Source organism: Limanda limanda, chromosome 11 (genome assembly GCF_963576545.1).
Source record: "Limanda limanda chromosome 11, fLimLim1.1, whole genome shotgun sequence".
NCBI lineage: Eukaryota > Metazoa > Chordata > Actinopteri > Pleuronectiformes > Pleuronectidae > Limanda > Limanda limanda.
This window is the reverse complement of record NC_083646.1, coordinates 19,911,277-19,937,999: the sequence shown is the minus strand read 5'-3', so window position 1 is coordinate 19,937,999 and position 26,723 is coordinate 19,911,277. Positions and strand designations below refer to the sequence as shown.

Genomic DNA, 26,723 nt, shown 5'->3' with positions numbered 1-26,723 from the left:
CCAGTAAGGGGAAGCCACTCTGGCCCCTGTTTGCACAGTCATTTCCCAGACCAACCCAGCTGCATCAGCCAGGAATGCCCTGGCCCCAACCCGTGTCCTGTGTGACCTCTCCGTTATTTGGGGACCTGCATTGATTGATCCCCAATGATGTTGTTCAGATAGTGGGACCGACCATTTCGTATTACGTCATAGGGTCATTACGTCACCTGGCTGTAACACCTACACCCTCACTTAAACACATAAGACTAGTGTAATAGCTCCATTTCATAAATTATCCTTGTCCACCCTTTCACATGAGAGTGCATATCACATCACTATTATCATACATGTGTATGCGCTGTAGGTTAATTGAGGCAAATTGTCCACTTTGCCGATGATTGCTTAATATTTGAAAATACTATGAACGAGAAACAGTAATAGCAAAAAGTAAGACCAGGGATTTATTTTGCTTGGATTATTGATGAAGTAAAACTGTTACTGACGATGTTTGGCTTGAAATCTCTGCAGGTGTGTGCCATGCAAAACTATAGTAAATGGAGCCTTACAGAGACGATGAGTTGTTTTCCTCATTTACCTTAAATCAGTAGCTTACTTTGATGTGTTTTTATGTCACGATGTCTGATGTTTGATGTTTGCTTAGTGTAAATCCTCTCATGTTTGTGTGTGCCTGTGCAGGTAAGAATCAGCTTAGATGGTTCATTCATTGGATTAAGCAAATAACATTCGCCATCCAATCTTAAGACATGAGCTATCTCTGCTCTTTCTGCCAGCTGACGAAATGCTGCTATGTGCTGCCAAGGAATGATTTCACACTGTGAGATGGGTGGCATCAGAGCCATCACATGAAGGGAAAATTAATCCTCCTGTCATTAAGTAGCATTGGGCAGAAAAAAAGGGTTTAGGTGCCTCACTAGCCCTTGCCAGCTTAACTTCATTGCACAGCCACAGATTGTTCAGTGGCTTTGAGTAAGTACATCCTCAGTAAGCCACACCACTCTCCGTCAACAGGCTTTGGCTTGAACCCCAGTCAACTGTAGAATTCCTGTTAAATTACATACAAATGTACCTTCTTCTCCTGGGAGGTGTGATGGTAGAGCCACAATATTCAGTAAATACTTGTGAAACCAATACAGTTCTTGCACTTAAGAAGTGAGAAGCATCTATTACATAAACCTTCCAAGTAGACGATATAGACAAATTCTATATGACAGGCTTTCTTACCTAAAGCCCCTTTTGTACATAGATCTCACGACATTGCCATTTACGTTTATTTGAGACTGTTTGGAGGGCAAGTTCAGTGGTGGTTGTCCTTTTTTTGAGAAATCCCAATGTTTATCATTAGTCCTTACAAGACTGATGCATCAGTCCCCAAAAGCTGAACCATTTTCAACTGGTAATCAAACCCAGACTCACTCTTTATCTCTGGCCTGGCACCTAGCTGAACATGGCGTTCCAAGCCAGTGAGACTTGAAGGGGCCAAATATGTGGGTGGGACAGTAGTCAAGGAGGGCAGTTGCCAAGGAGATCAATATTTGTTTTTCGGTCCTGATTCCACTTTCCAAATGAAAAGTGTCTGTGACTTGTACTGGGCTGTAAACAACAGGCAAGCTGGAGTAAGCTGCTTGTAGCATGTTGCAGATTGGGAAAATATTAACTGAGCTGAGCTCTTAAAACTACCTCCCTGGATTATGCAGCAATTTGTCAGTGGTACATATTTACAAGTAGGTGGAGACATTAACCAAATTTGTTAAAGTGTTGTATTTAAAAAGATGTAGTTGTGCCATTTGATTTATTCTTTATTCCATAGAGAATCGGTCATGTAATGCACAGATCTAGAAAGTCTTCTATTTGAACTGAACCATCTTTGAATTGTGGTGATTTCTCTGTGCAGGTGGACTTTTTTGATCGTGGCTGAGTTGGGCCCTTGTTACGCAGCCCTATGGGTCAGACAGTACAGTCTGTTGTCTAACTGGGTGGAAGCAATAGTTTCTGTGCCTGGATGTGCTTCTGTGGTCCTTTTGTGCAACAAATCCCTCTTATCCTCTCCCACTGACAACAAGGAAGTTGTGACAGACTGAATGCAGCCTCTCGCTATAATTACCATGTAATGGCCTTGTCATTTATGTGTAATAGTTGAGAATTTAGGCTCCAGATGTTTGCTTGGTATGCATATGGGTATTTTGATGTACAGTGTATGGACATGTGTTGCCTTGAAGTGACACTGTTATTACATCTGTACAGAGCTTCACACTATACAGGATCTGACTTTAGTTTCTTGGTTGAAAAACGAAATAATCAAACATTTTACTAGTTTTTAACTGCTCATATCTTCATGTAGTTCCTTTTTGTTTTGAGTGTGATGATAGCAGGGGCTCACTAAAGGAATGTTTTGCCATAAGGCTTAATTAATCAGTCTCATTTGTCTACCTGATAATTCATATCATGTTTTTGCAGGGCTAGATTTTCAAGGAGTAAAAATCCCAAGTTATATATTCTCTGTTTGGCTTGTGTTTACCTATCACGTCCCTGCTGAGTGGAGCCAGTAGGAAGAGTCAACTCTCTGCTTCCCTCTGCACCGCACTCTGTCCTTTGTACATCTGTTCTCAGCCACCGTGTACGAGCCTGTAAAACAGCCAGAGGAGAGAAGAAAAGATAAAGCAGGAGGCAGGTCAGATGTAATTTTAACCTCAAACTGAAAGGCTTCTCACAGCTTGTTTCCAATTAAGAGGCCCTGCCAAGTGAGAGAGTATGAGAGGCGATAGATTGAGAGTCACAGAAGAGTGAGAGACTGTGGGAGGGAGGTGGAGGGGGAAAACCGAAACACAAAAAGAACTAACAGTGAGAGTCTGGGAAACTGAAAGACGGAGGGACAAATTAAAAGCATGTGAGAAGCAGAAAAACACATGCCAGCCATCCAGCAGTGAGAGGTGAGTGCAATATCTAGCTGGGTGCTGACGTTAGTCTGCTAGGTGTATTTATAGGCTTGCAGGGTTTTAATCCTCAATATTGGCCAAAGCCCCTGGCAGAGGGCTGCTAGCCAACTTGATGCAGGCTTTGCAGAGCTTGGGGAAAACGATAATCATTGGGGGAGGATGGTCGATCTCTGAGTTACTGCATATTAACCATAAATGCTTTTTCTCACAGTCATGTCAACTTTTTCAACTCATGGGATCAGTAGTTGGGTTTTTGATTTAAACAGGAATTTGGTGTGTATGTTCATTTTTTCTTCTGAATGAATAATCCTTTCCTCTCCTCTTCTTTTGTTTTTATTGCCTCTAGCCAGGCAAATTGATGACAACAACATTGCCATATGAAAAGCATTTATCCATACAGCAATGGCACAATACAATAAAAACTTGTCTAGCATTATTAAAAAATATCCTCAAAGTATATTTTGTAATAGTCCCTAAAGCACTGGTGTGTAGGTGGACACATTTTTGAGGACGGAAACCACGGCTCCATTGGTATGACAGAGCTACAGATCACACACATGTAGTCTCAACAACACCCTGACACACAAGCATAAATCACCTTTGAGGGCCACATAGCAGTGTGTTTCCTCTGGACTGTTTCATTTGGTTCCGTCTTTCCGAATTCAGATGACACTGTGCTAAAGTCATCTTTCTCTTTTAATGCCGTTGTTTTTGGCTGTTTTTTTTTTTACTGTACTGCTATATGGTTTTTAATGCAGTGACTCTGTTTATTGAAAGACCCTTCTTCCCACATGGGCCCTTTTCGCCATCCTTCATAAGTCAGCTCTGCTAGTAAACTACACATTCAGTTGGCCATGCAAGAAAGAGCTAAATAACATAGCAGGTAATGAGGATGGTTGGTAAACCATAAGACCCCTCTGAACAGATCATGTTTACTCATCATCAACAAAGGCTTAGAAATGACATTTATATGACCCCACGATAGTTTTAGAGTGGTCAATATATTTAAAAACAGGATATTGTGTATTATGCTATGCCAGTTTATCTATGAGAGAAAGTACAGGCCATGTAGCAAGTGAGAGGCCTACAAATACCTAAACAGCAAAGGGGTTCGAGAAGACTCCCCAGCAGTTTAATTAGTCTCTCAACTTGGTCTTCCTTTTTCGACTGGCGCTCATTGTCACTCAGTTCTTAATTTTGTGTTCTCGTACATGTTTATAAGCTATATATAGGAATCAAATGCAGATGAGCTGTGTCTTAAGGATATGGCGTCGCCATCACACAAACAATCATTTTCACCCACCTTGCTAATTTCACACATAATGTGATGTTAAATTATGTTGTGAAATTAATCCAGTGTGATCTGATGATTTTTCTCTCTGGCTGTTCGGTTCCCAATGTCTTGTTTCTGATGCTGAAAAACGGGTTCCGTCGCGCTGAGAATATGCTTGGAACATCCGCCCCTGATAACAATGAGTGGAGATAAGCTCCTCTGAATGCTGTGATTGGAAACGTGTCTCTTATCTATGTATGCTGATGTAGATTTTTCTTTCATAATGATGATAGACAATAGAACAGTAAATGTGTGTCACTGTGAGGCACCAAGCTCTCCTGTCGCCTCCAACACAAATCACCCTGCAGATTTTTTACTGTGTAGCTTGTTTGTACGTGAATATTAAATATGTTTTGTGCAGTTTTTGTTTCAAAGTATTTGATCTACGTCAACTACAGAGTGTGCTTATATATCTTCTGGCTTTTGACTTTGGTGTAAAAGGGGATTTATTTACCCGGTGGCTCCTAATGGCTGGTGGTCTTGGGTTAAGGGGGTGGAGTGCTTAACTAGATGGATGATGCAGAGTTTTCTATAGAGCCCGGGGATTACAGACTGCTCATATTTAGAGAGCCCGTTGTAAGTCATAGCTACAGAAACAAATGTAGGTAAGCGGATAACACCATTATACCATGATATCCCATGGCTGGTATTGTTATTTTTCACAATGGTGTCATGTGATGTAAAAAGGTTAACTGACTTCCTGGTGCAATACATGCAGGCTGACCTATAGAGTTTAAGCTCATCCTGTTAACTTCCAACATTAAGCGTTTGAGTCAAACTGATGACCTGTGCAGAATATCTTCTGTCGTCTTTTATTGTAGCTCTTACTAAAGAATACACTATGGATATTTGCCATATATAGTATATCATTTTTTGTCTGCTTTCCCAGAAGGGTTCAATCCTCTAAACTCCCAAGTGATTGCCATCTCATTTTTCACTGCCAGGATTTATAAAAAGAGAGGTCGAGGTTATTACCATCAGTGCTCACGTCTCATCACTCATTAATTACTTCAGGGAGCTTTGAATCCGCTAGCTCCACTTTACCTTGAGTTCTGCTCTTGAGAGTTAAAGAGTTAAAATCTGGAAACATGAATGGTCATCTAAGTCTTGAGCCTTCAGACAGGGGGGCTGGTACCAGACACCCAGGGAGCATAAATCCACTTACAGTGTTAATTTTAGGTCTTTTCTTACATGTTTGCACTATATTACTATACTATTTTTACAGGTTTTTTTACGGCTCTGTAAGAAATTAACATCTCCTCTGTGTCTCTTTCATTCGCGCTGCTCACTGTCAACCGAATCAAGCCAAACCAAATGTGCAACGCTGTCTCCCCGGCCTCTCCTTATATTGTCTAAGTTTACAAATTCTGCTGTTTTAGCCCAGTTTGAGTTCACACCTGTCTGATGACACTGTGTGTGTGTGTGTGTGTGTTTACGTGTACGAAATTTGACACAGGACGCTGCTTCGTAAATCTCTATGCAGGAAAAACCCTGTTTGTGCATGTGCTTGAATGGTTGCAGTGGTTTTCTGTTCCCCTTTTTCACACGCACCCAGATTCAAATTCAAATATGCTTCATTTGCCTGAATGGGTTTTAGTTACACACTCACTCTCATTGGAGGCTAGTTGTTTAGAACAGAGGGCAGTGCCACATGTTTACCATGCTCCCTCCCTATCTGGGCTGTTCTCCTGACAGGATGATGTATGTGTCGTCCTTGGCAGCCTTATGCAGGTGATGTATTCCAGTTGGAATGCTGACAGAGTGGAATAGGGAACGGGTTGTCCACGTGCCAGGCACCGAGTGTGGTCCATTCCAGGAAGAGCTTTTCTGTTATCGTGTAATGGCTAATATCATTTTGTTGCTGCTAGACAGATATAGGGGTGCCACTTAAGAAACAAACATCAGAGAGGGTGAAGATGTACAGAAATGGTAATGAAACACAACCCCCACTCTATGGTGAGGGAGACGAACAGTTTGAGCTTCATCAAGAATTTATCTAAAAACGTTTTTTTATGGTGTTTTGCTACATTGGCCTAATTGGAACAGCTTTTTCAGTACATTGGCTGAAGCACTAAAGCTGCTGTTGTACAACCGTGCAGAGTTTACTTCAAATCTTTGGCCCGTGGTCTATTTTTTTTTTTCAAGCTCTGGTGCAGCTCACATCTATAAATAATCAGATTGGTTGAAAGTTTTACAATAAATTGAGTAAATATGAAAGGCCTTTAGTGACACAGAGTGGGATAAAGAAACTAAAAGATGAAAAAGGTGATTTAATATCATTATTTGATTTTTGTTTCTCTGAAAAAGTCATCAAAATTACCACTGGTGGAGCATCTTGGGACAACAGCGTAACTTTACGGACCTGAGTTATCATTCAGCAAGCCAATGTTTGCGTGACCCATGTGGCACGTTTACAGTCCTTTCAAAAACTCAGATAAGTTGCTTGCTCTGCATGACTGGGGCTTTCTCAATTATCCCTCATGTACAATGAAATACATTCTGAGAGCTACATGCAGAATTAAGCAGCACTCTAAAACCAGGCCAGCCAAATCCTATGGGCTTTTAATCCTTCAGTTACTGTGGTGAGTAGGCCTGCCAAGCCCAAAGACATTTTTCAGTGTCTGTGACTCTTGACTCTGTGCTACAAAATGTTTTTAATATTTTATGTATTATTTTAGGAACTGAGGTTCAAAAGCGTTTTTGAATACTATTTTTGTTTTTAATATTTGTAGGGAAGAACTGACTGCTCCTTCGTGAAGAGTTGGGCCACATAAATGTGATTGTCCTTGTATTTCAAAGGTTCTCTGGCATCATATCATCATCACCATGTGGGACCATGTTGTGCTGTGTTAATGTAACCACACTTGGCAGCATTGAAAAATTACAAGCCACCATGTTGTGGGGCTTGGCTGGGTAATGACTTGGAACATCAGATGAATCTGGCACACGCACACACAGATGTGCTATCTCTCACTGTCCTCTTTGGACTCTACTCTGTCTGATAAGGGCTTCAGCCAGCACTGTGAAAGGAAGAGAAGCTCCAGCACATGATGATAACCCTTATTATGTGATAGTTAACTCTTCCTTGAAATGGTGGCCTTTTCTTTGTCACAGTCCTTAACAGATTAAGTTAGACCCACAATACTAAATGCATGAAATATGTCAAGACAGCAGTTATATTAGAGGAAAATGTGGACTTGATGGCCAAAATTAAAAACATTTACAAAGACTCCAAGCAACTGTCTGGTTTATTAACCACTTTCTGTGATTCTAACAACTTCTCGATGATTTGTTCTGCCTCTTGGTGAAGCTTCATAGAGTTTTTTTCCTTCTCTCACCTGGTGACATCTCTGACTTTCTCTTTTTAGGTCACAGCCTAAGACAGGAGGCTGACAGGAAGTGTTGTCTTTGATCTTTCCTGCTGTTCAAACTAATTACCTGCCCGAAGCTGCTGGCAATGGTATTCATTAACGGATGATGAAGCTTTGTTCTGGGCCAGTTGTCTGTGAAGATACAGAGGAATTCAGCTCCCTCAGAGGTTACTGTTTTGCAGCCTCTGCAATCAGGTTAACTTGTAGAGTGTTTTAGTATTTGTTGGGCTTCCCCACCTAAATACATTGTATTGGCCTGACTGGGGGGACCTGTTGCCTAATTTGAAATAATTAGGAATGGCCGATTGGATAAGAATAATAGAAACTTTATGAAAAAATTATTGTTTGTTATTTATGTGTAAAGAGGATGTATTTGTTGTCTTAAGCATGGCAGTAGCAGCAGCCTTAAGGCCAAGTCATGGTTTTATTTGCCATGGGATGGCTTTTTTTTTTGTTCTACAGTAGGACTAATGTGCACAAAGATATATTCTACACATTCTCATAGATAACAGTTCTCCTGAGACAATTAAGAGCTCCCTTTTGAAAAGTGTAAAAAAAAAAAAAAAAAAAAAATTGAGGTCATCCAATTGGACAAATTGGATGGGAAATAAATAGTACACACATGGTTCACAAAACAAGCACAGTCGCATTTACTTCCATGTGCAGCCAGCGCTGTGGCAGTTTGGACAGTTTCAAATTTTCGGGCTGCACATGGACTTGGACTGATGACCAAACATACAACAAACCGACCACTGCATACACACAAAGACCGAAATGGCCTTTAGATTGAATACAGTGTAATGTTCACCATATCTTCATCCAATTACATTGTCCTCATATTCTCAAGTATTTATAAAGCTTTGTATTACATTGTGCCTGTGCCTTCTCTGTCCATGAAACAGGTTGTGATTAATATGAGGCATGGAGAAGAGCCATAGATGCAGGTTAGAAATAAATAGTCGGTATTAGTTGAGACTCAGAAATTTAGGGACTTTCAGCAGTTGAAAAATGCCAATGACAAAAACAGTCTGACCTCAGAACGTTTTGTTCCGTGCTAAATATGTTAGATGTAGTGTGAGTTTGACGACTGTAACAGGAAATTACAATGTTATAAGTTTACAACCCGTATAGGTAGAAGTTATTTTTGTGTATTTTATCCTTTTTGCATGTATTCACACCTCATGAAAGTCCCCATATTTAATTGTGGATACATTTTTGACTATCTTAAAAGGTAATTGAAGGTCTGCCAAGCTCTGCACAGTTGCCCAAATATATTTTACCCTTCTGTAGTCGGTGCAATAATATGAAACTGTTTTAGGATTTTAGCTTGTGCATGCAGAAGGGTCTTCTTTGGCAGCCCTGATAGCCAGTTGATGTGCAGGTCGGTGTGTGTGGTGTATCATGGTATCAGTGTGGGATTAGGACGCCCTCCCCCACAGTCATCACATTAGTACGTGAGGATTTAGTAGATGGCTTAAAAACTGAGGGGTGGTAGGCAATGGTATATTGCAAAGGTAACCATCCTTTCAATTTAAGCCTTTATGAGAGAGACCATGGTACAGATATAATGTAGGTCAAGCATATGTCATACAAGTCAAATGTATTTAGCCACTGATGTTAGTTAGCATGTTGTTTTTGCTAATCAACTTGTTTAAATAATGTGTCACTGTCAGGCCTGGTAGTATTCACTGGCTGGAATAAGTACTCATCATTTTAGAACAAACATGTTTCTGACATTCACTGGCCACTGTGCATCTCAGTGCTGCTTTACTGAAACAGAAACCTGTTGAACGCCACTGTTGATGTTTGTGTCTCAATGCTCAGCAGCAGGTCGTGCAACGAACAAAGCAGTCCCTCTTCATCTTTCATTTTGAAGAGCTTCGCCAGCGTGTTAGTCAAGTGCAACACATTTCTGTATGTTGTCGCAATTTTGTGTATCCTCTGGGATAAACTGCAGTATTTCTGCTTTCCCCCATCATCATTAGTACAGCCGCCACCCTGTAATCTCTCTTTCTGTCACCGGAGCAATGGGGCTTCTCTCTCTTCCGTGGTCTTGTAATTGTGAGGTAATCATCTTTTCCCTCTTGAGAGCTAAAAGACTGTGTTTACACTTCGTTTTTGGCGGCTCAACTTGGCGACACTAATTTACTCTCTCAGCAGCAGAATGAAGCCACACTTCTCATTGCTTCACACTGGCTCTGCACTCATTGACTTTCTTTTCCCTGAGTTTTTGAGGCTGGTTTTCAGCAGGTTGAATGAGCTCAATTTTCTCTCTCTTTCATGTGATAATTTTCAAGATTTGATTCACCCAAATAACAAATTTCTCACTTGATTGTGGTGGCACAGTTGGGGCCCAAACATCTGAGACCACTTTCGCTCTCACTCAACTGTATCAATCCATCCATTTTGGTTTAGATATTTAGGCTGAAGAAACACGTCTCTAATATAATGAAGGTAAATTTGCAAAATTGTATAGTTTAAATAATATTATTAATAATCAGTAATATAATTGCATATTTCTTTCCAAAAATGCTTTTCATTTGGACTACTTTCACTTTCTGAAGGGATTATGTATTTTCTGCAGTAATGAGGCCAGTTTCTCTTTTTTGTAATGTACTTTTAATTAAATTAAATTAAATTTAATTTAATCCTGTAATAAACCCAGATTAAATTCCATTAACCTGTTTTAATTATGAAAATGTCCCAAAAATCAGGCTGACATTTTCTGGAGTCCTGTAGCTTCTGACAGACATTCAAATTTTAAGAAAATGTGTGTCGTAAAGAAGCTTTCGTGAAAGATATTTCAATAATGGCAAGTGAATTTTTATTTTTCTTATATAGGCCTTGCTTACTTTTCCAATGCTGGTCAGTTACTGCCCTTTTTAATTTGGTTTCAGTGGGGTCTGTAGGTCAACAGTTCTTCTTTTCACAATCAAACTTAAACTTAGGAGGAAAATTATAGCTTGACTTGACTGTTGTGTGATATTGAATGGGGACAGTTGAAATAATCTGTGCCGAAGCTTGAAGAGCAATCACCACCACTGCACTGTCCAAACACACTCAGCCTGACCTCATCCCAGCCCCAATGGATGTTTGGCTTTTGCATTATTCCTATGGTGATCTCTGTTATAACTGTCTCACACTCGAGGTCACAGTCTAATAATAGAAAGTCTATTGGCATTAAAATAGTTCAAACAAGTCAACAACACAAACTCTTTAATCTCCCTCCCCTCACTACTCACTCTGGCTTCACCTCTACCTTGAAACAGTTGCATACGGCCAGCTCAGATGTCCTTAAAAAAACCGACTTGCTTACATAGACTTGCAGTTTGTCTGTCGCATAACCCATCAGACTATCCCAAAATACACCCACACATAAAAAAAAACACACAACATGCTTTCAAGCAGACTTCTCCAAGCCTCAGCAGTCAAGATTTATCTAAATCCCTCTCTCAGCATGGTGGATATTGGATCAGATCAGACACAGCCCACAGGTCCATTTGATGGGGAACTGATAGCAAACTTGGCTGATAACAGCCCACATTGTGAACCAAGAGAGACATTACAAAAGCCCCCTTTTCTGCCTGTCATGGCTGTTGTCATGGCTGCCTTGCCATTAAATGGAGGAGGCTGTCTGAGAGTTGACAGTGTTTTCACCCTGATAAAAACAGAACACAAAACTGATGTTTGAAATAGCTTGTCACATGCTGAGAACGCATTCACAGAACGCACCCAGGTAGAAAGTCATGCCTGTGGATGCATTTTATTTTATACATTTTCATTGTTTCTTTTTGCTGATTATATTTTCGCCTGTCTTCATCTGTTCCATGTTTCCATCTTCTTTGCCTTTGTTATTCTGCTGTTTCCTCAAACCCCGCCCTTCACCACTTTCCATCTTCCTCTGCCTCCTTCCCTAACCCCACCCCTTCAATCAGTTCCCATACATTCGCCACTCCTGTTTCCCTCTTCCTCACCCTCTACCTGTCTGTCATTCAATCAATCCCTTTTCTGCATCACTCTTTTCCTTGTCACGTCCTTCTATCTCTTCCTCCATTCATCCCTGCTTGGCTCAGGCACAGAGAAATTCCTGAATTGGACTTATCTCTCTTGCCAAGCAACCACTGCAGCAGCAGCTAGACTCTAACTCCAGCAGAAGTCAGCTACTGGCTGTTGGACAGCATTCCTTCAAACTCTGGGATCCCACAAAGTAATCTGCTCAGCTTCCACCTTTATTTCAAATGGGACACACTCACAGCCCATTTTTTAATGTGAATATTAATTCTTGCCTTCAGATAGTCATTAGCCAGGATCATGCTTTTGCCTGATAGCTGGACTAATAGATCTGTAAGTCTGTCAGCCTCAGGCGTAAAAATGTTAATTGGTGACCTACTTGTATTCAGAATGATTAAAAAATGTGAGATATAGTTGAATAATTAGCAATCTAGACAACTGAAGGATTGGGCTATATTACTCAGTTCCTGCTGTGTTCCATAATATGGCCGCTTTCAGCTATTGGCAAAGGGGGCGAGTCCCTTTGTGGTCACTGCAGTCATATAATTTGACCCCATCTGGCCATTCTTGACATCTTTATGCTGTCCGACTTCACAAGTCAGAACTGACATTCCAGCACTAATGGCTTTTCCACTAAGAACAGTCATTTCATTATCTGCAATACTCCCTTGCTCTGGTTTATTGTACCCAGAGAGCACTTCAAAGCATCCTTCAACAATCTCATCAAGCTGATGGATGGCTGATTAGAGAAGTGGGCAAAACTTCCTTTAAACTCCAAAGGGAGTCTGTGAAAATCAGCAGCGCTGTTAATGACACATTTTGGAAGGATGTTAATAAGTGTGCATGTTTTGGTTGGTGCGTGTTCAGCTCAGTGGAACCAACTCCAGGGTGTGTATGGCTCCATTTTGAGGAGGGGATATTTGCAGAGATGAAAGGTTCCTGATTTTTAACTCTTCCACTGAGAAAGCCTTAAGATGGATTCAGACCGAGACGAGGGAGGAATAAAAAGAGTGATGGAGGATTCAAAGCATAGTAATTAGGTTAATTAACCTGGGGTCACATACAGCTCGAGACCCCCCTCTGTGTCTCTGTAAATGTTTTATAAACCTGTCTTTGAACGCGTTAACAAGAGGGAAGATGGTTGAGCCCAAGGTGCCTTGAGGAAATCAGTGTAGGGTTTGTTTTTCAATAAGACATGTTGGTACTAAATTCTTCTTTGCTCTATTGACTTACGCTGGAGCACAGACCTTTATATCCTTAAACCCTCTTAGCAGTAATACAGATTTTTTTTTAGACTTTTGGAAAAGCAACAATTAACTTTATTCGTTTTAATTAGTTGTGAAAACAAATGTATTTAGCAGAATCCTTAATATAATGCACTATCATCATCATATAGTATTGTTGCCATCTCCTTTTTTGGACCAGTATCATGTCCCCATCCCCGCTCTGGGTAACATTAGCCAGGTCCAGTGCCTCAAAAAAAGTTGCTCATCTATCATGGTCACAGGTAAAACCACTAAGATTAACTATGCCATTAGGTACAAGGTAATACAGTACTACGATTCAAGCCAGTGTTGGCCATTAATCTCTAATGCTGCCATCCGGAGGCCATTGGAGTATTTTAAGCTCCATAACTAATTTAGGCAAGTCAGTGTCATGCTCTTCAGTTCTACTAAATTATATGTCCTCATCTCTTAAAACTCTTAAGTTTTGCCTGCATGGCATTGCTGGAATAGTCATTAGTGTAATTTGAATCCAAATGCAACACACATGCACACAAATCAAGCATTCTGTGTGTGTATATGCTGGGGGGCTCCCATTGGATTGGTGCTACCAGATCCCTACACGCTCAATAACACGACTGCTGATGTCTAATGTTTCCTGATTCCTTAGGGATGGCTTTCTACAGAAGTATAATACACTCTCCCTATAACAGAGGCCACTCCGCTTGGTAAAATATCTATCTCTGATGGCTAATTAACCCCATGCAGGGGTGGACTGGCCATCTGGCATACCGGGCATAATCCCGGTGGGCCGTTGACCCAATGTGGGCCGGTCTGGTCCGCTATGTTGTTGTTGTTTTTTTTTCTCTTCTTCCTCTCTAAATTCCCTCCAATTGGGCCGGCCAATTGGCTACAGAGGGCTAGCAGTGTGTTGCCAGCATCGACACATATTATTGGTCTATTGTTTGTCATTGTCAATCAATCATGGGCTGACAGGCTCAGAGAGCCCTGACAGTGCTGTCAATCACAACACAAACCAGGGGGGGGCGGGACCTCATGGCATTGGCGGGGGGAGTCGCGGGACGGGCTGCTGCTGAGACAGAAACTTAACTTAATGGATAATAAGAGTAAAAAAACGCCCGGGTGGCGCTGAGAAGCATCGGGAAAAAAAGCTGAAGTCTCTGGAGGTGGAGGCTGCTAAATGTGGTGCCGGGTTCACCAGCCCAGCAGCAGCAGGTGCGCCGGGAGACGAGCGAGGAGGACTCGACAATGATGAGCGAGTGGAGGCAGACATGTGAGCGCGCATTTTCAATTTTCAATACATTCTCAAAACTGGCTCGTTACTTGAGCAGCGGAGGTTGGCTCTCTCTCCCTCTCCCTCTCCCTCTCCCTCTCCCTCTCCCTCTCCCTCTCCCTCTCCCTCTCCCTCTCTCTCCCTCCCTCCCCTGAGATGTGCAGGTCCGGTGGCGTGTTTGCCGTTGGGGGCGGGGGGGGTGCAGCGCGAGAGGTTGGTCTATCCCTCCGCAGGTTCACCTTCAGAAATCTTGTTACGACTTTTACTTCCTCTACAATAGAGATAGTGTCTTATTTTGTGTGCCTATAGTATAGTGGTTATACTGTGGTTTATTAATGTTCTTGGGCAGACACAAGAGGCACTTGTTTATAGTTAATTAGAAGTTCAGATGCACTGGTCCATTACTATTTGAACCTCAGCATCTAGGGTTCAAAATTGGTAAAATTATACATTATATGCATATTGTTGTTGTAATTTTTCAGTCAGTTGAGATAAATCTTGAGGAGAAACATTTTGGGTTGTTTTGTGTCTGTATAGACCTACTATAAAAAGCACTTTGCATTTTTAATTTTAGTTCTTGTACTTTTGATACTTAAGTACATTTCAACACCAGATACTTTTGATACTTAAGTACTTTTAATATGAGCTACTTTAAGACATTTAGAAGACATAAATTACGTCAATTTAATGGCAGATGTGCTCGGCTACTTATGTGGGCCGGTCTGAGCCAAAAAATGCCCGGGCCGTTTTGTTCTCCCAGTCCAGCCCTGACCCCATGTAACACGAGTATGGGGGGGTTGCTCATTAACCCCATGTTATAGACAGCCGTTTGATTCCCTTGTGGAGATGGAAACAGTCGTGACATGACAGCTGCCGTGCCTGAATACGCAGTGAATGTGTGTTTATTTGCTGGTCTGATGTAAGTTTTCCACAAAGAGTGTATTTGTTTTTATCCCCCTGTGCATGTCACTATGCATTGTACACAATCTATGTATTGGTGTGCAGTCCTGTCAGGGGGAACAAAGCAGCGGAGTCTAGAACTATTGAAGAAGCTCTGATGTGTATTGAGATCAAACTGAGGCTTGATGTGTGCGTTAATGTTGTGTGTGACATTCTTGCCCTGGGTGGCGCTGGCTGTGTGGAGCTCGGATGTAGCGTGCGGTTGTCAACCGCTGTTTTTTTTTTTTTTCTTCTTTCTTCCCTTTCTCATTTGATGACACTCACTTTTCCTTGGTGGCTTTCAGGCTGAAATTCCTCTGGCTTGAATTCAGTCGCGGCAACAGCCAACTGCCCATCAACTTGGCACAAGCGTGACAGAAAAGAGGAAGCAGAGAATTAGATATGAAGTCAGTACAGGATGGGAGTTGGGTGGAAGAGTGGGATAGTACTGGAGCTGCCCTAACTTTCCCTCCTGAAGTTCAGTTTAGAGAGTCCTTTCTTGTTGTGGACTCTCCTACTGACCAAGATGAGTGATTGTTACTCAATGAACTGCAGCCAATGTATTTGAAAGAGTTATGCCTGTTATTGTTTTACTTCTTCATTGATTATTCTGGCGACAATATGAAAGCACAAATTTGAACCCATATCAATTGCTTTGGGCCCTCTGTAGACTTGCTTTCTGTCAATCAAGGCACAGTGAAGGTGCATGCGATACAGCAAAGTAGGACATAGTTAAGCTTAGAGTGAAGGAATGCTTTCACCCATTTGTTTGAATGAACTTTAACACAGCTTTGTATCGTCACAATGGTGCAAGCATGTTACAGTAGCATTTAACTTGGTTTAAATACTCTACTCATGCTCTTGATGAATCATTAAAATACCTACAAATTGATAAAGATGTCCACCATGTTTCCCCAAAGCCCAATGGAAGGTGTCCATTTTCCCCCCATTTACATTGATACAAATCTGAAACAGCAGAACATTTGAGACATTGAGTTGAAATAGGGGTTCAGGGGTTTTGACTGTTTTTTGACTGGAAATGGGAGAAATATTAAAGAGAGACATTTTTAATATATTATCAACGTAGTTGGCAATTCATTTTCTGACTAACTTCGAAATTCAGCTGTACTGATCATGACCAGGACCTGGTGTTTCAAGATTGAACAAAAACAAATGAGTGGATAAGGAATGCAGTATCGGGGCCATAGTCACTGTTCTATAGGCCTGGGGCAAATATACCACCTTTTATCCTGTTGCTCCAATTGAGCCTGTATCATTTACTAAGAGAATTATTTCTTCAAGATTCATACAAATCAAATCATCTTGTGCTGTGCTGTGTTGTTTATGAACTGCTAATTTCTTAAATTAAAGGAGAGGGATCGTGGTTGACACACTTTCCCGGGACAGAGGACAGTCTCGGGGAACCCACATGAGCACTTCAGCTCGTCACAGATCAGCCAAAGCAATGCCTCCTTTGATTGCGGTCTTCTCTCTGAGTTGTTATGTTAGAAATGTGTGTGGTCTCTTGCACAGATTATGGGAGACAACTCTTTGGCTGTTCTTCTGAGGCTCCTCGGGCACTTGACAGAATGAGCCATGCATTTGCCTTGCACTCCATCCATTCTTGTTGCTAGGAGACTGGTTGATGTTTTTTCTCGACCCAGCACACTTCCTGTTATTCTTTTCTCTTTTTGTGACTCAGACTGCGATCCCTTCGTGCAATATTAATAAATGACATTTGATCAAATCCAAGAACGAGGAGGTTTATATAAAGATGCTATGACAGTTGATCTCCCACACCATCAAACTAAAGGTGCTGTTACTGCTGGCACCGAGCTCTTTGTTTCAATAAAATACCTTGTAAAACTGAACCATGTTCAGGAATAGACTGTTTCATTATTGATCTGAGTTACAGTGATGAAGTCATGTAGCTGCATTAAAACACTTTACATCTCTCCTTCTGTAGATGCAGGGAAGAGTTTGCATTTCATAAAACTGACTATACATTCCACATGATTGTTGTAAATACACTGTATAGCAAACAAGATGTCACAGCGAGTCAGCGTCACATCACTTTTACTTCTTTGTCATTTCCTAAAGCAGTGAAGTTAATAAAACCTCCACTTCTATAAGTCAGTGTCTTGACCTGTAACGAAGTGGTATGTTTGATATAATGGGTGTTTCAACTGACAGTGATCTGGCCATGTCAATCTAAACTTACCCCTTTAACAATGTAAAGAAGGTTCATCTAAAGAGCGTATTGTAAAGAATTCTCCTGGTTTCTATGGAGATATTTATAACAAGTATTCACACCTTTCTAAGCAATGATAAATCACTGTAGAATTTTTAGAACTACTTTTTGAGACATTTATTTTACATTATACCTACTACTTACAGTCACCATGAAAACCAGAGTGGTCACATGAAACAACAGCATTTCTACCCAAAAATACCAAGGGCAACAAACTGGTCAGAAAACGTCCACAGTGTGGTGAGTCTGATTGAACAGTCGGTTGAGGTTAAATCCCCATTAAACACGCGTTCTAGTCCACCACATGAATTCTCCTTGGCTGAACTCGGCAGTACACATTATAACAACTGGACAATTTCTTTGCAAATATTTCAAACAAGTTGAATATCAACATTCATTTAATTTTTTTCATTTGGTGAAAGCACATTTTTGATGACCACTTAATACCCCAATTTTTTTTTTTTTAATGAATGATGCAATTACATTATAGTTTTTATAAGTGTGGCTTAGATTGGATGGAGGGAGCAGGGAAGAAGCGAGAGATGTTGAGATGTGCAGGTTAGAGGGCGAGGGGTTTAAAAATGAGTTCAAATGAAAGTATGGGATTTTGTTCCTGAAAGTATTTGTGCTTTTGAAATATTACATTGTTTGAAAGAGGTGTTTTATTTGGAGACATTTTCAGATAGAGTGGGTCTGATATGAGCTGCATTCCAAGAGTCAACATTTTATTATGAGATGGTAGAAGTAAACTTTGTAAAGAAAAAAACCAGTAGAAGGAACGTGTGTCATTTTGCTGGTATGCGCTCAGTTTTTCTGTGATTTCTCTCACTGTCCTGCATCTGCGTTCAGATTGGGTTGAGGTTAAATCCCCATTAAACACGCGTTCTAGTCCACCACATGAATTCTCCTTGGCTGAACTCGGCAGTACACATTATAACAACTGGACAATTTCTTTGCAAATATTTCAAACAAGTTGAATATCAACATTCATTTAATTTTTTTCATTTGGTGAAAGCACATTTTTGATGACCACTTAATACCCCAATTTTTTTTTTTTTAATGAATGATGCAATTACATTATAGTTTTTATAGACTATAAGACAGTTAATCCCCATATAATTCTAGTAGTTTTAATTATAGCCTTAATTGCAAATCTCTGTTTTATGACCGCTTTTATTTTAGCACTTCCATTACATCATAATAGAAATATAGCCAAAAAAGAATAACTCGAGCTCATTACTTTAACAGTGTGACTTTTTTTTTCACAGTGATATCTCATCTGTTACTAAGCGACTGCATTGCTCACCACCAGCCATCTGCATGTTGCAGCACTGAAAATATAGGACAAGGAAGGATTTACCTCATGTCATGTATAGTCAATTGCGGACATTTGGGCAAGATGCAGGGTATGAGTAAGTGCTCGGTGACAGCAATCCTTTTTTCTTACGAAGTGAGACCAATCAGTTGAACACCTAAATGTATTGCTCCGAAAACAACACACCAATAGAGGAGCTGGTGTATGAAGAAGATGTTTTTTGAGCACTCATACTTAACATCTCCGCTGACATGCGGTAGCATACTGTGAAAGTGGTCCTCCCACAGGCAGCCATCTGGAAGAGAAAGGAAGAATGGAGGTATGCAGGGAGAGGAACATCTGGTCTTTTCTGAGTTTTCACAGGAAATGTAATGGATGTGAGATTTAGACTGTGCCAGGCCCAGATACAGATGTATGCTTCTCTTTTTATAAGCCTGCAAAATGGTCAGTTATTATGTGCTTCTTGCCGGATTATTTCTTTGTCATGTTTAATGATTGTAATGGAGGCCGGATGAATTAAGCCATTGTTTCGTTGTGTAGATGAGAGAAGCCTCTAGTATTAACTCCTATGTGCCATGTGGATAATGGATCTCTGTGGTTATTTCCAAGCTTAAATGTAGCTTTCATGCTTTTTTGTGGCTGTTAATCTTCTCTAACACCACTGTAGTGGCTGTAATTGTAAAAGGCATGTGTGCTCTAAAGTGGGATTATGCAGATAGATATTACATAAGCGCCAAAGTAAACTCTACATTGCAGTTGATATGTTGCATTGCAGTGATTTCTGACTCCCATGTGATAGTACTTTACGTGCTCAGTATTAACACTTTAGTGAGACCAATAATTTGTGTTTGGTGATGTGTGTTTAATGGTTAAACGGGACTATGACCTCCAGATGGCTGTCGAGCCAAATCTTCCAAAATCAATTTTTCCTCAAAAAGATTAGTCAGAATAATGTCAACTGAGAATTTATTGAGCATATTAGTAGGAAGCTATAGTCCTCTAGTTACAATAGGGACAGTTATAATTGGTTAAAAACAAATCAATCTACTTCAGGGTTTCCCCCAGTGCTGTATAGGCCTGGCGGGCCGCCAGGCCTTACTCCCCCCCCCGCCAGGCTAAGCGTCGCATGTTTTTTTTATTCAAAAAAAAAAAAAAAATCCGTCACTCGCGCACATCAACAACACTTCACTTCCTCATTGAGCCCCGATCCCCAAGCAACCATCCTATTGGTCCAAACAGTCACATGTTACACCCAGACGCCTTCACTGACCATCGGACATCAGAACGCTCCTTCAACACAGTGTTTTACTGAACATACGTCGCCTTCACTGACCCTCAGACATCAGAACGCTCCTTCAACACAGTGTTTTACTGAACATAAGTCAAAACCGAACATAAACATAAACCTAGTCTGTTACACGATTAGGCTGCAGCTATTTGGTTTTATTTATTTAAAAATAGGGTACTTCTTATTTCATACATTTTCCACAAATATGAGGAGGACTCAAATAGCCCTACAAAGTTCTGTGTTTAATTTATTTCAAAGTAGGCCGACACTTGCCTGTGTATTTTGTTTGTTTGTTATTTTGTTGCTTGTCTGTTTGAGTAGCTGGCTGAAAGCAAAGAAGTAGTACGCTTATCTTTTATTGGTAACCAAACTGTTACGGTTCATTGTTTCGGAAATAAGAGGCCTGACTGCTATGTTCACAGCAAACTTGAATTTTTTTTAATATTAAGTAGGGCTGCCACTAACGACTATTTTTCTATCGATTAATCTGACGACTATTTTATCGATTAGTTGATTAATCTAAATGATTAATTTTCCTCCAAAAAAATCAAATTGACCATTTCAATTCAGTTAATTTTATTTTGATAACAACAAACTGTATGTCACCATATAATGCAGCACAAAACAAAATGTAAACAAAGGCTCAAATATTAAAGTGCAAAACTGTAGGTTTAAACTAGCAACTCCAACGTGATAAAAATAAATAAAAAAGAGGGCTTATAAGTTAAGTCAGCAGTGCAACTCAAAAAGATATCAAAGTATCTATTTAACCCCTTATCAAAATAAAAAAGTTAGGTGTGCATATTAAACAAAGTGCAACATGTTTAGAGTATAAGAAACAATGGTGTCCAGCTCAAAATCCGACTCAACACCCCCCCCCCCCGCGGGTGCCTTCTAGCAGCCCTACCACCAGGCTTAGCAAGTTTTCTGGGGGAAACCCTTCTACTTGTATTTGGTTGTACTGTACATGCATTGCTTATAACTTCAACCACATAAATACAGATGAGCCTCGACAAATCACAAGTGTAGTGAAACTCAATTTCTATGCTTTCATTAATGATTATGTGTTGCCTGGTTATTTTCTTAATCACACAGTGATATTTCGATGGAAAAAAATTGTGTTTTGAAGTTTCATCAATGCTCCACTCAATCTGATCATGAATTCCTGCTATAATTGAAATGCCTATGACGTTAAAAGCCTTTGAGGTCTTAATGCCTTGGTTTCTGCGTTGAGTAAAGAGAGGTGTTGATGCTTGCATATTAATTCAGAAATCGTTAGCTTGACGTCTGGCAAGTTTACATTATCAAATTTTACCGAGCAGACTTCAATATAGCACATTTAATAGGCAATATGTAGGAAATATTAGAGCTTGACCACTTTATCAGCTGAAATGAGCCTTTACAAACAAATCTGTATTGGCATTCATATTTACCAAAATGTTCATTTTATTTAACTGTCTAATATATAATAATAATATAATAATGAGGAGATGTGCATCTCATTCTCTTCTATATGTAGGTCTATTAATATTTGGTTGTTTGTGTTTTATTTTTATTTAGTTCTTTATTATAAAGATTATTTTTTCATTGTTAAAGATCAAACCTCAATTACATTACTTTGTCTCAAGGGTTTGATAACGACATTTGAGTAACTTTTTCATTGATTTTTCACTCACAAAAACCAGCAACTGCTTCCAAAAATCCTTTTCAGTCAGGCTCTAAAGAGGGCAGCTCTGTAGTTCATGTTTGGTTTTTAGCAGCTGTTGGATGTAACAATTCAACTGTGTCAAGTTTGTCTATTGTGTATAAGAAAAATTAGTAGTTTTATGTAAATTGCTCTTTAAATGTGAATTTAATTGGCTAATTTAGTTGTGTCTGCAGTATTCTTGCAAATGAGGTTCAGCTGAATCTCCTGTAGACTTAAGAATTACATCAATATAAAAAAATACACTATTTTTGCTCAGACTCCATTTTTAGATATTTGTTACATAACGTAAAAAAATAGCTCTGAGGTGAGAGAGAGCATTCCTGTTCTGCTGCACTCCTATTGCTGCATGTACATGACATACATTTGACTTGTGTCTTGGCTGTGCAGTGACCCACAGAGGTGTGGGTGGATCTGTTGATGCATCAAGTCTTCAGTCATGGAGCGATTTACTGTAACACTGGCACTGAGAGAGAGACCGTGCAGCCTGAGGCACCATGAAACTGTACACAACAACACGTACAATCAAGGAGAGGGAAGGCAAATAGCTACAGGCACACACATCACCTTGAGTACACAAATAATCACTCTCCTTTACATCCATATTTGCATTCTCATGCAAATGTGACAACACCTTGTCTTAAACACACAAATTTGGAAGCTAAGTGTACAGGATTGCTTGTTTACTCAGGATACACTGAGAAATTAAATATGCATGCACACACACACCCACAAACACACAGTCCTGTCTCATAAAACCCATTCTAATGTATGAGCAGGCAACACACAAACGGACACTCTCTGACTCACACTCGCTCCTTTGCACATAAAATATTGACACTAAGGAATTCGAAGCAGCTCCTTAATCCAAGCAAGTGCTGACAGAGGCTTAGATTGGATGGAGGGAGCAGGGAAGAAGCGAGAGATGTTGAGATGTGCAGGTTAGAGGGCGAGGGGTTTAAAAATGAGTTCAAATGAAAGTATGGGATTTTGTTCCTGAAAGTATTTGTGCTTTTGAAATATTACATTGTTTGAAAGAGGTGTTTTATTTGGAGACATTTTCAGATAGAGTGGGTCTGATATGAGCTGCATTCCAAGAGTCAACATTTTATTATGAGATGGTAGAAGTAAACTTTGTAAAGAAAAAAACCAGTAGAAGGAACGTGTGTCATTTTGCTGGTATGCGCTCAGTTTTTCTGTGATTTCTCTCACTGTCCTGCATCTGCGTTCAGATTGTGTTGTTTAATTTGATGAATGAATTGGTTCCTGATGTTTCCTCCTCTTTGCCATCTTCCTGCAGGTACGACTACAGAGAGATGCTGTACAACTCCACGTTCTGCCTGGTACCTCGAGGACGGCGGCTGGGTTCCTTTCGCTTCTTAGAGGCTTTGCAGGTCAGTGACACAAATACAGATGTTGCTCATTATTGCCAGACGGAGTGGTGATTAAATGTGAATCACGTAGAGTAGGTGTACTATGGTATTTCAGAGGATGCATGTAGTGTTTGATTCCTCCAGAAGAAACAAAAGAGTGAAGCTGTTAATCAGTGGTTTTGTGTGGAAAAAGTGACGTGCAGACTTTCCTCCCACTCACTCCTTCACCCACTGCCAGTCATTCTGTGGTTGTGCAGCTCGTGTTACTTCAGCTGCTTCTGACTCTGTGTCTTCATGCTGCCTTTGCCATCCTTTCTTCTTCACCCACTTCTTCCTCTCCTTTCCGCTCCTCAATCATACTGATTTGAATTATAACTTCAGTTTATAGTAAATGCTTGGCTGCACATACAACATTCCATTGACTCTTTCTTCATTTCATCATCTAGTCTTCATCAAGTGTCCCTAATTCCCAGTGGTACTCAGCACGTCAGCCTTCTCGTTTTAGTGATCTAAGCCAAGACCACAGTTATATTTAAAGAATAACTACATTTATTTTAATAACCAGTTTTCCCTGAGGCATTTTAAATGCCTTTTACTACCACACACTTAGGGTAGCAGTATGTAAAATATGCATATAATTATATGCATATGGTGTTATGATTTGAATTTCAGATATTAAGCTATTTTTTCTCCACCAGTGACATACAGCACACTGTACAGTGCAACCATGGAAAGCTATTTCCTGGGAATAAAATTACGTTTTATTTACATCCACAAATAATCAAAGAAACCCAAGTTATGGTGTTGATGTACCGTGTGAGAATTTGTAGGGAAGCAAGATATTTAAAAAGAAGAAGAGTGATCACTTTTGAGTTATAATATAAAATGAGAAGTGATTCTATATTTGGTGGAATGGGAAGACATATACACCACAGAGGAGAAAGAAGCGACACATGGTGAGACAGTGAAACAGATTACCAGGTCGACACTGGAGGAGGTGCAGCTTCTCATGGTAGTAGCATGCAGAGGTTGGCTGGGGTGGAGGGCTGGACCACAGCCTGGAGGTAATGGTGCCTCTATACAAACACAGCCTTACACTGGGGAGCACAAAAGTTGAAGAGGCCAGGCACAAATTGGGGAATTTGGGGAAGTTGAAGGCTACTGAGCTGTATTAGTTACACTGGCTCAGTGAAGTATTCCAACAGGCCAGGTCAGAGACGGTCACAGGATTTAAGTGGGAGCTAGGTTTTGGAGGAGGAGTTAAATAAAGCCCCTTATCCACTGGTCAAAAAAAACCACTAACACCCAAACAGCCAGATGCTGGGGCTTTTTTCTGCTATGGATACAATCAGCATTCACTCCTGGGTCAAATTACTCTGCAGTAGAGCGTTTTTTTTAACTGTCTCCGATATGCAGTGATGGAAACATGACACCTGGGTGAATGTCTAGGTGATGACGTTGCACATTTTCTGGCGTTGTGACCCGCATTGAAGGTGTTGGCTTGTAAAAAGCCATCAACATTTGTGTGGTTGTTGTTTTTTTTACATCTTGGGAACATTGTCCAACAGCGAGTTTCTCAGTATCCGGTGCGTATGTACAGTCGCCAAGACGTCACAACATAACCACGAAAGGAGCCCCTAAAAAGATAGAACACAAACATTTTAAATTTAATCCTTTTTGGGAACTCCAGGCACCTCTACCGTAACACCCCAAATAGACAAGCATTGAATTTGAAGCGGCCACTGGCTCCACTAAACACCCAATACTTGTTTCATTGTCAACATCTGTTGTTGCGCTCTTCCAATGTGGTTGTGTTTTATGTTGTGTGGTGATAGGTCCAGCAGATTGTAGCTTTTACTAATGACACCAAGGAGATTATACGTGTGCTGCAGCAGCGCCTGGACGTGCTTTTGCATAAGACCAATCAGTGAATAGTAATCGCTTTGCAGATTATAAGGCTCCTCACTTCTGGCAGGAAGCTGTATGTACTATCCAACTCTTACACACACACACAAACACACACCTAATGTTACAGGCCAAAACAAAAATGGATAACTGGATAGACAAGGACACACACACAAACACAAATGTCGACGCACACTTCAATACAATTTCATTAATCTCTCAGAAAAAAAGATTTAATTTACAAGTACATTTATCTCCTTTGCCACTGAACATAATGGTCATTTTATGAAAGCACAGTCCCTCGTCGCTTTGAGAGTAGTCATCGTGGTGCTGTGATGATTCTGTAGTTAATGGAAATGTGTGGGAAGATGTCGCCCCTCTTGGTTAAATTGGCTGATTTGATTGCTTGAGAAATCGACCTTGTACAGTGATGGCAGGGTTGGCCGAGCATAAGCCTTTTATTTTTCAGTTTTCTCACTTGCTCATTTTATCATAATATTAAATGGAGATTATACCACAGAAAGGGGTAATACCTTTTGAATTTGAATATTTTAATGTAACAGGAGATATGACACTGACAAGGCTCTTCTTCATCGTTTCCACACCACAGATTTAATACCTTTTACTTATTCATACATTGCGTCTTGTCGCTGTAGGTTTGCATTATTTCCATACTGTGGATGTCATTATAATTACAGGCTCCACAAAAACAACTTGCCTTCAACAATTCATCTTATTAACCAAGGGTTTATATTGTGTGTGGTGTTGTGTGTTACTCTTACAGGCAGCATGTGTGCCTGTGATGCTAAGTAACGGCTGGGAACTTCCCTTCTCCGAGATCATCGACTGGAATACTGCAGCTGTGATGGGGGATGAAAGGCTGCTATTACAGGTAGACACGGCTTCTTTCATACACAACTGAAGTTACTAACACTGCTGCAAGAATAAAAGTCTATCTGTAAACCACTATTACATTGCTAGTGCTTTGTTTACATGGACACCAATAGTCCGAAATCACTGCCATGTAAATATGTATTACCTGTACCTGAATCAGGTCAAACTTGGAATAAGCAATAATTAAAGAAAGAAATGTGGAGTACTCCCATCGTAGTTGCATTATATAGACATCCAAGGCCATGTGAGAGACTCCAATGTCGCCTGTGACGAGGGAAGCATACAAAAGCTCATTCGCAGTCACTCAAGCATGACGTTTCTGACATAGAGAAACCATAACAAATCGCGGGAGTTGTTTTTTTCCAGAGTTTTTGGGACGGTAGACATGCCAGATACCCAAATTAACGTGTAGAAGCACTACAAAAGTGGAATTTTCATAATATGTCACCTTTATGGGAAATGGATATTATGAAGTGTTGGGATAAACATCGCAACGGTGATATTTCCAAAAAGGTCTTGGGAACATCTGATGTAAGACATAGTGGACGTAATGATGATGTGAGTCATAATCAGACTGTGCTCTGTACCGGGAATATGAATGGAATACTCTATTAGCGACTCACGTAAACACCCTAACTGAAAGAATGTCAGGTCAATAGTGGGAATATTAGTGGCCATGTAAACATAGTCATTGTTTTTTTATCTGGTCTTATAAATGGTTCACACAGCAGTAGTGTGCAGGTGTTCAGCTTGTACAATGTAATTATAGATGTGTCACTCTTGTATTTAATGACATGTTTTTATGTGCAACTTCCCATTTGACAACTGAGAGTTACTATTTGCATTTATTGAGGCAAATCTTGCAGTTGTTCGCCTGACAAAATTCTG

At 40.3% G+C, this 26,723-nt stretch overlaps 1 protein-coding gene across 1 annotated transcript in view; it reads left to right on the top strand.

Moving 5' to 3' along the window:
* LOC133014666 (exostosin-1b-like) overlaps window positions 1–26,723 on the top strand; it is a 41,503-nt gene that overhangs the window by 2,978 nt on the left and 11,802 nt on the right. The window contains exons 2-3 of the mRNA XM_061081934.1: window positions 22,964–23,057; window positions 25,726–25,833. Coding sequence (XP_060937917.1) covers window positions 22,964–23,057; window positions 25,726–25,833 — 202 coding nt within the window. The remainder of the gene's footprint in view (window positions 1–22,963; window positions 23,058–25,725; window positions 25,834–26,723) is intronic.